The 13780-nt window shown below is 33.9% G+C and overlaps 1 protein-coding gene across 8 annotated transcripts in view; it reads right to left on the reverse strand.

Moving 5' to 3' along the window:
* The window catches only part of LOC108975358 (TLD domain-containing protein 2), a 186220-nt gene that overhangs the window by 108452 nt on the left and 63988 nt on the right, over nucleotides 1–13780 (reverse strand). For 5 of the 8 annotated variants that reach the window (XM_018943775.1, XM_018943771.1, XM_018943768.1 and 2 more), the window contains exon 5: nucleotides 1061–1132. The exons of 2 other annotated variants lie outside the window; for them this stretch is intronic. In XM_018943775.1, the coding sequence (XP_018799320.1) occupies nucleotides 1061–1132 (72 nt within the window). Of the gene's footprint in view, nucleotides 1–1060; nucleotides 1133–11834; nucleotides 12010–13780 lie in introns of all 8 variants that reach the window. One more of the 8 variants, XM_018943774.1, reaches the window with a different exon arrangement.

Here is a 13780-nt window from a genome sequence, read left to right on the forward strand (position 1 = left end):
ATAATTTTTAGACAGGAGTTTTAAAATGTATTCCATGGCTTGAGTGCTTTAAAATATTTTCTTAGATCTTTAAGGGAGATTTAGATGTTTGGTTGTATATATTTGTGCTACTTTTGTTTGTTTTTTTTTTTTTTTGTTTTATTAAAATCAATTTTGACTATTTCCACAGTAAAAACGGCATGGAATTATTAATATTTTTTTTTAATCTGTATTCAATATACATATGTATAAAATAACTAAAATGAAAATGAGCAAAAAATCTGAAATTTAATATTAATTTACATTTTGTTTTAGAAATATTTATGAAATGGAGAGTTTAAAAATATACGTGTTTTAAATGCGAAATTCTAGTTCATATTTAAGTGTTTATTTGATTAAAATAGTAAAAAATAGATTATTTTATACTAATTATATGTAATTAATTACTATTTATATCAAATAAATGTGTGAATTTATGTGTGTAAATATGACAAATTAACTTATTTAGACGCGGATAAATGTTCGAAATTAATTTGTTTATATTTCATCGCAAATAAAAACTGCTTTAGAGTCCTAAGACATTGGACAAGTAAAATTACAACATCGTGATCCGAAAAAGTAGTTCGAAATGGCAGTAATATTTCCACGCAACTAAAGTCGACTTAAGCGCTTTTAACATATTAACACATATGCAAGTAAATATTTAATGATTTATGAATATCAATGTTCAAATTTCAACATCAAAACTAATTTAGTTATTTCCACATCGATTACAGCCAAATGCAAGCAGCTTCAAGGTGCATGCCGCAAACATACATACACACAAGCAAATATATAGGTAAACAACACGGTTAAACATATAAGCATGCAATAACAAATTAAGTCACTAGATAATACATATTTTGATAAACATTATTTATGTGTCATATTCAACATTGACTTGCTTAAAATGGCATAGACAGTAAAATAATAATAAATAAATACAGTTTTTATGTTAGATTACGCATTTGCGTATTTGTTTGTGTGTAAATAGCATAAGTATTGAGTAAGGTGCTGTTAAAGGATTAATTTGTGTACTTACCGACGCACTGGCACGGCTAAATTGTCAACGCTGCGTGACAAAAGCGATACATCTTGACTAGCCCTACGTGACCTATGCAAGTGTTATTTGTTTTTGTTGCGGTTAGGAACCAACGAGCAAATCGAGTGAACATAAAATAAAATTAAAGAAAAAATTAAAACGATAGAATGTACAAAAGCAAAGTGTTTAAAGCGTTAAAAATAACATTTTGAAAAATTACTTACGCTAAAACCTTTACAAAATTTTTTTGAAAATTAAAAAAATAAAATAATTGTCTGTGTGCTCTGTGAATTTAAACTGCGTTGCGAGGTTTCTTTCCCTCTTAGTCTACAGTGCAAACATACTCTCCCTCTAACAAATGAAAAATAATAACTGTAAAACACAGTGTTGCATCGATTGTATACACCTTTTGCACGTGGGCGTCACACTAAACGCCGTTAAATGCATTAACGGTGCATAAAAGCGTTTTGTGGCTTTTGTGCGCGCCATTTACATAGTCATAGCTCAAGCGGCGCCCTCAGGGAAGCGCGATTATTGCATTTTTCCAACATTTCATGCATAGACAATATGGCTGGGGCAGCGTTAGGGTGAGTAATGGACGGTAGGATGCCATGTGCCTTTGACATTTCATCGGCTATAAAATTCATGGCCATAAGAAAGGCATAAATTCACTCGAGTTTTTAGGTGTTTGCATGCCGAGAACGCGATCTAATATTCAGGGGTGGGTTAGATGTGTGCAATTTAAAAAATTATAAGTAATTTCCGTTTCTGCTAATGCGCTGTTCTAAAAGCATTGCTTATAATGAGTTTGGCTTTAAACGATTATAACGGTTTCAAATGCAAAATACTGTTATTAATAGTTTGTTATCTCAGATTGTGATATTTTTCATAAACGAAAATAACTGATATCTGTAGACACTGCGTTTAAATCAGGAAAATTCAAATAGTTTCAAAAAATATATTGTCCTATGAGATTAATTGTGACAAAAAAGCACCCGGAAATTCTAATTAAATTCCCCGGGTACATTATATCTAAATAAAATGTATTTTGTTAGTTAGTTGGACTGTCCTTAATTATGATGAATGAGCGTGATCTGTCAACCAGTTTGTTTATGACAGCAGCTTAAGTCGTTACACCTCAGTAGTGCGTTGCGATTTCTACAATGAAAGGAAAATATCGATCAGATGTCATAAAGATGGCAAGAGAGCTCGACAACTCTCACTAGTCCGTTCGAATGATTTTGGTGGGTATTTTGTAAAGTTAAATCTGAATTTTTTTTTAAAGTGCGAACTCCCATCCCACATTCATGGAGAGTATTATAACTCCCGACGAGACATATGTATGTAGGTTTATGTGTTCGACATGCAAACAAGTCAACAATCATCGGAATGTGGGGAAGAAAACGAGCCGAAATCTAAAACACGGCAAAGCCGCTCACAAATCAAGGTAATGCTCATTGTCTTTTTCGTTATTCGTGGTTTGGTGCTTCACAAATTTGTTTCGGAGGGACAGACGGTCAATAAGGAATTCTATTTGGCAATATTGAGGCGTTTGCGAGCGAAGATCCGTCGAAAACGGCCGGAATTGTGGGAGAACTATTCATGGATTTTACACGATGGTAATGCACCGTGGCATCGAGCCACGATTGTGACCAAATTTAAAGCAAAAAACGCAATGAATACCATCGACCAAACACCGTATTCACCAGATTTGGCTACGTATGCTACGTTCTCCAAACTGAAATTGCACCTCCATGGAACTCGTTTTCAGTCAATCGAAGAGATAAAACAAAATTCTCCTCCAAGATGAGCTGAAGGTCAAATAAAAAAAGTGCTTCTGAAAAGACTGGAAAAATCGTTGCTATAAGTATACTATTACATTGATGACTAATTAAATATTTTGCATTTTATTTACAACTTCCGTTTTTCGATTACTCAAAAAATTATATCATCATATCATGGTTTATATTTTACTGTTATAATAAAAAAGAATTCTTCAGGACGATATAGGCAAGATTCCGACATGCAACCTTTCATACTAATCATTGACAAAGGTTGCTCCCCATTTCGTTAATGATATCATGAAGCACACTCCGAGAAAAGAAAAAATGTGAAGTTCGATTGCTATAATCCCCTTCTCAAATAAAATTTTCAACACAAGAACTTAGTTTGGACAGTTCAGTTTGTATGGCAGCTCACCATAGCAGTTGTTTCAGCAAATGAGTAGCGTTTTAAGGAGTGTTATATCAAAAACTGAGTGACTAACTCGCGTATACTATATACAGAAGGTCAGACTAAACTAAATAAATTCGAGCTGATTCTTTTTGGGTCTCCAATGTTACTTCTGGGAGTTAAAAACTGTGTGGTAAACTTAATATAGCCTGTTCTGGGTATTTCTCTTAGAAATAGCCATAGTTTTATAAACGCTTTGAAGACTACGGATAAAACATAGTAAAACCATATTCTAGTCACATTTTATATGTATGTATGCATATATATTAGGTTTTTCGCTAGTTGGCGCTGAGAGCGCGTAGTTCTAGTTTTATTCGTCGCATCGGGTCATGCTATACCTTTTTGGAAAGCTCATTTCACGCGCTAACACGTGTTTGATTGATTTTATTTTCTTTTAAGTCGTTCGTGAGTTATAGCGTCGCAAACATGGAGCAAAATAAAGAGGAAATAGGGCATATTTTACAGTACTACTGCGATAAAGGCAAAAATGCATCTCAAGCCGCCAATAAAATGTGTGCAGTTTATGGACCCGATACAGTTTCCAGAAAGAGACGGGCATAGTAGCAGCCGTAGCATCGGAGAATACCGCAAGACTTTTTTGACAACCTATTATTTTTAAAACCTTAGCTTTACTTCTGTACGGTAATGAATAGTTAATATACAGCTTATAAAATAAGTTTCAAAACTTATGGAGATCCGTTGAGTAAGTAATTCAAAAGAAAGTTCCAAACATTTAATAAAATGCATCAGACTTCACTTAAGGGTGCCAAATTGATTCCAAAATGGGTTTCAGTCACTCTCCACCTTACTGTGAATCTGAACATTTTTACGGATTTAGTAGGTCTTTTTCGCTACGAATAAAGTTCAATCAGGTGGAATTTTTTTTTAAATTTTGAAAAAGCTCTGTGCAAAGTGGGTGCCACGCGAGCTCCCTTTTGATCAAAAACAACGATGTGTTGATGATTTAGTTTAGCTTGAAATTTTATTATTATCAAAGAATTATGTGATTAGGTAATAATCGAAATTCTTAAATAAATTATGCTTTTTCATGCATTTTTGAAATTCTCTGAAAAAGGCATCACAGATCCTTTCACAATGAGCTCTGAGACCGACCCTAAAGAGATCGACCAAATATTTTAAGCTGAATGCATCTTTCGGATATCAAACATAGAATTTTTCCTGTAGATTAGTACAAGTTTTTAAAGAGATAAAATATAGCCGGGAATCACCACAACAAAGTGTACTTTGAAAAAGAATTATATATTATATATTATTGGATCAATATGCCGCCCGTGTTTGCCTTCTTTCGAATATAATAGTTCTAGATTAAACTAATTGAAGTATTATGCGAATGAGTTCGAGAACCACAGAGGAAGATGCTAGCGTGTTAGCATTTTTGATGGGCTCAGCTAATTGCTCGGTTGAAGCTGGAGTATAAGTCATTACTTACTCGAAAAAATGGTGGTTACAGAAACATAAAACTTAGCTGTTATTGTTGTTGAAGTTATTGCCTTTCAAAATTAAACTAAATGGCTATACTGACTAAATTTTGACAGTAATAATTCGATTCAACCAAGTGAGAATTTTATTAATATTTTTTTGTTTTGAAACTCAGATATATATTGTTTTGAGAACAATTGAAAGCGTATTTCCATCACTTAGGCATTCTAAATATATGGCCATCAAGAGCAAAATTTAAGTTTATTTAATTTTTAACACTTTTAATTTTATTACTTGTGAAACATATTTAGTTTTACAAGTTTCATAATTCTAGTAACAGAAGGCTGTTAAGCGCTTAATTAACACTGTAATAAATGGCAACCTGCGTAGGTCAGCAAAAGAGTGTGCAGCGAAGCAAAAAGCATACATTCATTTATAATTATATATATGAATAAATTATTAAAATATGCACTTATGTAAGCCATATATTAATTTATAATTTTATGATTTTTTATGGGGCAATAAATATTAATTAATATTTCTGAAACTAATTGAAGGCAATTCTACAATCAATTAGCACGATTGTCAAATGACAACTAAAAAAAAGTGAGAGAAAACATTGAACAGAGCATAAAATAAGGTGAGCTAGTTTTCAGAATATTGGGAATATCTATTATATATCTACATTGTGGTCTTTATGATACGCTTATACTTTTTAAGTGACTTGATTTCATTATCTTCTGCTTTTGAAGGTGTTCACACAGCCCATTCCATTAAATTGACATTTCCCGCATTACGGCGGAAATTATATATGTTTACTTATGCATTTCTTTGTTGTTTACAGATAATTTCAAAATCATTTAATTTATTGACGAGTCGGCGTTTACTATTTACCAGCTAATTGCTGGGTAAATGTTGGCTGTTAATTACATAATTCACTGAAGCCAATGACGTGATACGGATATTGTTTGATTTATGCAATGCTAATGAACTTATCGATTTAAGTTAAGGCATTGGTATAATCATATTAATAAAAGGTCAAAATAATTGTTTATAGAAATATTTATACTTCGAGCGCGTGCCTAAAAATATCAAATGCAATTTTCTTAAAAAGAAAATAGGTCAATATTTTGAGTTCGAATTAACATCACAAAAAATTGTTCAGAGGCTAATAAGTTTGTTTGTTTGATTTCTAATGCCTCGCAATGTTACGATCGACCACAACACGTACGGGCTGGGATAGATACCGAGAGTTGAAGGGGGAAGCGAGACGCATTTGCAGACAGAAAAAGAAAGAGGCCGAAATGCGTGAGTACAAAGAGCTTTATAAGCTGGACAACAGGGGTAATTTCAAGACTTGTAGAACCACCAAAGGTAATCTAGTCGTCGATGCCCAGAGCATACTTAAATTATGGAGGGAACACTTCTCCAGCCTACTGAATGGCAGTGAACGCAGAACGCCAGGAGAATTCGAACCCGATTCCCCAATCGACGACGATGGAGCAGACGATCCATTGCCCGACCAGGAAGAAGTTCGAATAGCAATTACCCGCCTGAATAACAACAAAGCGGCGGGGGCCGATGGATTGCCGGCCGAGCTATTCAAACACGGCGGCGAAGAACTGATAAGGAGCATGCATCAGCTTCCTTGTAAAATATRTTCGGACGAAAGCACGCCCAATGATTGAAATTTAAGTGTGCTATACCCAATCCACAAAAAAGGAGACTCCACAATCTGCGGCAACTACCGTGGGATAAGCCTCCTCAACATTGCATATGAGGTTCTATCGAGCGTATTGTGTGAAAGATTAAAGCCCACCGTCAAAAAACTGATTGGACCTTATCAGTGTGGCTTCAGACCTGGAAAATCAACTACCGACCTGATATTCACCATGCGTCAAATCTTGGAAAAGACCCGGGAAAGGAGAATCGACTCTTCGTCGATTTTAAAGCTGCTTTCGACAACACGAAAAGGAGCTGCCTTTATGCCGCGATGTGTGAATTTGGTATCCCTGCAAAACTTATACGGCTGTGTAAGCTGACGTTGARCARCACCAAAAGCTCCGTCAGAATCGGGAAGGACCTCTCCGAGCCTATCGATACCAAACGAGGTTTCAGACAAGGCGATTCCTTATCGTGCGACTTTTTCAACCTGCTTCTGGAGAAAATATTTCGAGCCGCAGAACTAAATAGAGAAGGTACCATCTTCTATAAGAGTGTACAGCTGCTGGCGTATGCCGATGATATTGATATCATTGGCCTCAACACCCGCGCCGTTAGTTCTGCTTTCTCCAGACTGGACAAGGAAGCAACACAAATGGGTCTGACAGTGAACGAGGGCAAGACGAAATATCTCCTGTCATCAAACAAACAGTTGTCGAACTCGCGACTTAGCTCCCACGTCACTGTTGACAGTCATAGCTTTGAAGTTGTAGATAATTTCGTCTATCTTGGAACCAGCGTAAACACCACCAACAATGTCAGCCTAGAAATCCAACGCAGGATAACTCTTGCCAACAGGTGCTACTTCGGACTGAGTAGGCAATTGAGAAGCAAAGTCCTCTCTCGACAAACAAAAACCAAACTCTATAAGTCAGTCATAATTCCCGTCCTGCTAAAAACGGATGAGTCGACGTTGCGAGTTTGCGCGTTGGCCACGGCGAATATCGCATTCGATGGAACGATGAGCTGTACGAGATATACGACGACATTGACATAGTTCAGCGAATTAAAAGACAGCGGCTACGCTGGCTAGGTCATGTTGTCCGGATGGACGAAAACAAATGCTCAAACCATTTTGAAGAGAGTGTCACCCTCTCTAGAATTGGTCATGAAAAATGTGGCTGATGGCTTTAAGGAGTAGATCATTGAATCTCTGCATTACTGATTCGAGTTCAGACGAGTTGAATGAGGAGTTCTGAGGCACGGACTTTTCACATACCTAAAATCCTTGAATAGTCGAATGATAATTAAGACATTATTACGAAAGGGCATAAGTTAGTTAGAGAATGCTTGACCTTACCTATGTCGCATAGGTTGGTGAACTGTCAGTACTAGACTATATTTTCTAGGAGTATTTTTTAGTTGTTACCATTTTATGTTATATTATATGTGTTATTTTTCTTCAGATAAGCAATTGTTATTACAAAAAAAAATATATGTAAGATTGCGAGAGCGCTCTAAGCAAAGATATATAGAGAGCTTAATTCGAATAACTGCCGAAGCTTTTAAGCATATTATTTAATTAATTTTTTTTGAAAGGCTATCATTAGTCCTCCAATAATTTTCTCTTAAACTCTCGCTTGCACTCTTATTGTGAAATTGAATACTTTTAAACCATGTTCTCAACAAAAATTTTAAGTGATTAGATTTCATTTAATCTCTTTACTAATCTAACCGTTCTTACTGCCGTTGGACAGATGATAAAACAGATGTTTTTGCCATTCAAGAATTCACATCGCTTAATATTTATTAAAATAAAACATTGTTATATAGTATTTTGTTATAAAAGCCGTCTTCTTTTAAATATTTTCCCTATGATGGAAATAATGGACGCATTTTTTTATTTGGGAAATCGATTTTCATTCATTTCGTTTAATTCAATTGTTTCTTTACAATTTGTCTCTTTGTAGTGTTTAAATCAGCTGTAATAATGTAATATATTTCCAATGCTGACAAGTAGATGGCGCAAAATCAGAGTCGCGCCGAGAGATTTAGAGTGGATCAGTTTCAAATCACTTCGATGAAGTGGTTTTGAAGTGTCATTTTTGTATGGCGAAATCTTAATAAATTTATAAGATGACTGGGATAAAGTACTCAACAGCTGAAATTGTGTGAAAAAGTGTCGGTCTGAACATGGTATTACTATATATGTACATATATTATAAATATGCATATGTGGATGTTTATATAAGTTGTTGCTATATGAATAAAAATTACGATTTCACCGCTGACACATCATCGATTTGGTTGTGGCACCCATGCTCCCATATTACTTGCCGTGTAGATAGCCTGAACGCTGTCTCCGAGTTTAAATAGTGGAGCTTACGTGACGCGGGACACATGTGCAGCAAGCACGGCTGACGATTTACAAACACAAACATACATACATATATGTATGTAGAAAAATACGTCGTCTTCGCGCCTTTGTGTTGCTGTTCTCGTCTACTATTTTGTCTACAAGTAATGTGCGTACTTTACATTTGCTCACGCGCTCTTTCACGAATCAGAACAAGCAGTCTGGCCGAATCTATGTTGACCCTAATTTGAATCGTGTTTTGTTTCTGTAGTTTCCGAAGTGAGCGCGTGCGTTACTTTTTTGTTTACAAAATATTTTAATTTTTCAATTTAATTTATGGTGCTAAAAAGTCTCTGTGTTTGTGTGTGCCCTCGTATAAGGAAACAATGTATTCTGTAAATGGAATTGACCTTTGGAGAGGCGTACACAAACGCATACAAATCACCGTTAATTTATGGAAAATAATTTTTTTAGGTATGTACCTAAGTACGGTGCGGCTACTTAAGCCGGTAGGTGAGCCGCGCTTTTTCGTCAACAGTAAGCAAAGAAAGGAAATGCCGCTTTTGTGTGCTTTTCATCATCTTTTGATAGTTATTGTAATTTGTTGTTGTTCTATTACACATTACCGGTCTTTGTTAGGGCAACTTGTACAGGGTCACCAAAGTTTGTACACAAATTCATAGTTTTTTCCACAACTACAGTTGCAGAGGTTTCCGTGGCTGGCTAAATGCTAATGCTAATTAAGTTGTTTTGACAGTCTAAATTGAGCTCAAAATATTATATAAGAGTATTCAAAAAGCCATAGCTTTAGTGAGTAAGCAACAAATGCATTTAGGGTTTTCACAAGTCTCATAAAGTTATAAGTTATAACGATTCGAAAACAAAGCATTGAGAGTTGTAAATGTGTAAACTCATTTTTGTATAATATCCAACAACAATTTCTTTAAACGAGTTTATTATAATAATTTTACGATTTTACGATGCTTTACGACGGGTTGTGAGTACCCCAATAATAAACAGGACAAATTTAGTTGATTCAAACAATTTCTGTCAACTCTATTTTGTAAAATAATATAAAGATTAGGAAAAAATTAAAAATTTTATTCGAAACTATAATTTTTTTCATTTCATCTAACTAATCACAAATCTTATAGACACTCAAAGTAAAAAATTAAATAATTTGCTACACTTTTTTAAAATTTTTGAAGGAAAATTGTATGTTGTATTCTGTTTAGAGGTCAAGAGAACAATAAGAGAATCCTGAATACATAGAAATTATTTTAAAAAATCCCTTCAATCATTAATTGTTATACATGTGTATGTATGCCATACAGATCTTAGAGTTAGAAACAATTTTGGGTTGCTCGTTGTTCGAAAATTAGGAAAAATTTTCAGAGGAACTACTCAGGTAGTTAAAAATGTCTACGCCGTTAATGCAGGTGGACCAAAACAAGTTTCAATAATTACTGATAAAGACCACCATCAATTTTATTTTGTTCTAAATTCTAACTTTTGTTGTTATTCTAGCTCAGTTTTGATGATGTCAGTTGTTTGTTTGATTCGCCATACTTGAAAGCTTAACTAATTAAAGTCAGCTAATGCCAACGCACTACACCACTGTTATACAATATGTTTCTCCATTCAGTATGGTTTCTCTTTATATTAGCTAAATTTATTCTTAAACTTAGCGTGGTGTTTTGGTTACTAGAAATTTACTCTCTCAGACGTGTCAAAATTCTGTTAAAAGATGCCAAATGTGTCTAAATAAGGAACAATAAAATATATATGTAGATATAATGTAAGCCGAAGTCAGCACAAAGAAGATTACATTTCCTAATCAAAAAGTTTGTTTTCATTCACTTAATCATAGTTTTCTATGTCAAAGACCGTTTTTGTGCTAATTTAACCAGTCACGTTAGGAATCTAGAGTTTTATAAATCATCTCTAAAAGCCTAAAAGCTTTTTATGACAAGCTGAAAATTTCTTCTCATATTTGTATGCTATTTTGAGAGACTTTTAATACAAAAGCCCTTAATTTGCATGGATTTTAGAAATATCTCTTAGTTTGATAAACTCGCCCATTTTAACATACCGTGAGTGAACCTTTTCAAAACTTTCAGTAATTTAATTTTTTTGTTAGAATTTAGTTTGAAAAATATCGGGAAACTCGAGCTAGATGAACTAACAACATCTGACTGAACTTCTTCTTACAGAGGCTTTACTGTTACTTTTTTTAAAGGAGCCAAACAAACAACATTTGGACATTTGTGGATTTAAGATCTCAGGTTATTTTCTATAAGAGTTTTTATTCTATGATTGTGATATACATATATTGTTTTCTTTATAGATCTTGTAAAATACTTTGATTGAGCATTGCGGAGGGATCACTTAGATCTTAGACTGTTATGTACAGTGCTTTGTGATGCCATACGAAAAACTCCTGCAGTTGGATATTAGACATCGGCAAATGCCTTGAACCTCTCACAAATCAGCTTAGATATTTTATTTTCACAAGAAGCTCTCCAGTTTCCTTCAATACCGCTGTAGCCGGACACCCAAACCAATCTAATCAAAATAACTTAATGCTACATCTTATACATACTTCGATTTTACAGAGATTTCAAAAGTCGGAAATATTGTGCAAGAGCTGTTTGGAGTAAATGAGTTTACTTTGCATAAAAAAAATATTTTCCTATAACATTTTGAATTTGGAAAACATTATAAAACAGATCTACCAGAATGTTCCCAGAAAGAAATGTCGGAAGCCCTATAAACTACATAAACAAATGATCAGTGCATTGAGCTGATTCGATTTAGCCATGCTCATCCTGTTCCCACCTAGAAGCTGCTCATTTGTCGGAATAACGGACCAATATGTGATATAGCTGTAATACACGCAGATCGGTCAAAATCACGATACAAACCTTTTTATACCCTTTTTGAATATAGAAATGCACATGTGGGCAATCGAAATGAACATTTTTTCTTGTTTTTTTCAAGTTTTTATATATTATAGTTTTTATTTTAATAACCCCCATAAAAGCTCTTTTTTATTAAGCTATAATCCAATAATTTAATGCTTACCAGTAAGATTGCGTTGCCGTCAGAAAATGCTGCATTGTTTGTTGTTGCAGCATATATACAATTTGTATTTGTTGTACTATTTATAGAAATTCAATAAATATTTTGAATAAATTCGACTGCAATTATTGTTGGCACTTAGCTTTTACATATTAATTTTCACTTTCCTTTGTTTTTGCTGCAAGCAAATAAATCAGCCACAAAAGTACGAAACCAAAAGCAAAACAATTGATAAGTCAATAAACAAACAAAGAAATAATTAATTAAGCCAAAACGTTTAATGCCGAAGACAAAGCTGCTCTCACTTTCACTGTGTAAACAATTCAATCATTTCAGTTTTATTAGAACGCGGCGATCCGTCTTGCGACAACTGTCACATGCGCCCCCTGAATGCATGGCTCTCTTTGTCGGGCTGACAGGTGCTCATAAGCGAATGCGATAAATGAGAATTTGCGTCGCAAGCGAAATAAACCGCGTATTGTCAAATATTATGTTTTTTCGGTTTCTTCGGTGCAAACACGGGACTTGGGTTATCATTTAAGTTCCTTAATTTTGTTATGGTGGCATTGACACGGAAAAAGAGCAAATGACAAAGTGCAATAATGTCAAATGCTGGATCTATCAGCTGTTTAACAATTTTTATAGCAAAAAGAAGAAAATGCTATTAAATATGGCTCTAATTTGGTTGCTGCAAATATTTCAAATTACGTTCAATATTTATCAAATAATTCTTCACCGCAATATTCCTGATTAGAAAATGTGTTTCGGCTAAATCCGTTCGATTAAGTCACCTTTAGTCATATCAATAAAAGTAGTTTCAATTACAATCGCAAATTGCAAAAATTTCGAAATTGCTTGCAGGAAAAGTAATTTTGAAAGTACATTTAACTTGTCATTCAAGAAATTTTTTATTTGCTTTTTTCTTATCATTTGCAACAATAAAATGAGCGTGAATTTGTAAAAATTAGGAATAATTCAAAAGCAAGATTTCATAAAATTGAAATCGAAGAAAACGCTTGTAGATTTTTAACACATTTATTTCGAACACTTCGATGAACATCCTTTTATGGCTTCTTTAATGAAGAATTGTCTAAAATAAGCACATTTTCTCTCAACCAAACTCTGATAGTCTCTTGAAAGAATAAGTTACAAATACAGACTAGAAGTCATTTTATAAAATTATAACCGGAAAATGTAATAATATGAGACTTTTCTGTTAGATCACACACTAACTGACTACTTTTGAAAGAATAACTTTCAGATTCATGTTCATCGCTGCCAAGTCTTGTCTTTTAATTATGCACGTGACTATTTCTGCTAAGCTTATTTTGAGTTGTGTAGATAGTTTTAGGTCTTTAGAAATTTTAAATCCATGAAACTTCAAGTTAAATAGTCTCTTTCTCTTTAACCAAATAAATTCTTTTTGTAATGAAGACCACTCCTATTTTCTAAAATGAATAAAATTTCAAAATATGTACATACATACATATGTATGTATATTCTGAAAGTAGCATAGAATGCTACTGTGAGTTTTTCTGTATACTTTTTTGAAATAAAAAAAGGTATTTGCTGTAAAAAATCATTTAAGGGTCAATTTGCTTTTCGAGGTACTCAGAAAATGAAAGCACCTTGCTAAAACTATCAACATTTTACAGAAATTTCAAAATTAGTTTTAAGTAAAAAATTCTTTCAGTCTCATATAGACTTGAAAGTGCAAAGTATGTATCGTAAAGTTGCGGTTGAATAATGCAGAATAAAAATACTTTTCGAAAAGTTACAAGCATTTTGAATAATAAAAGTTTTTGAAAGCGTTTAAATGAAAGTTGTTACCAAAATTACGTGTCTAATGGTGAATTGTTAACGCAATGACTTGCGTGAGTTCAGTCTGACGGCACCTTAACTACTTTCGCGTGTATGTTTGTTTACAAATGTGTGACTGCTGACACCAG

The sequence above is a fragment of the Bactrocera latifrons genome, unplaced genomic scaffold (assembly GCF_001853355.1).
Source record: "Bactrocera latifrons isolate USDA-ARS-PBARC rearing strain unplaced genomic scaffold, ASM185335v1 scaffold_64, whole genome shotgun sequence".
Classification (NCBI taxonomy): Eukaryota; Metazoa; Arthropoda; class Insecta; order Diptera; family Tephritidae; genus Bactrocera; species Bactrocera latifrons.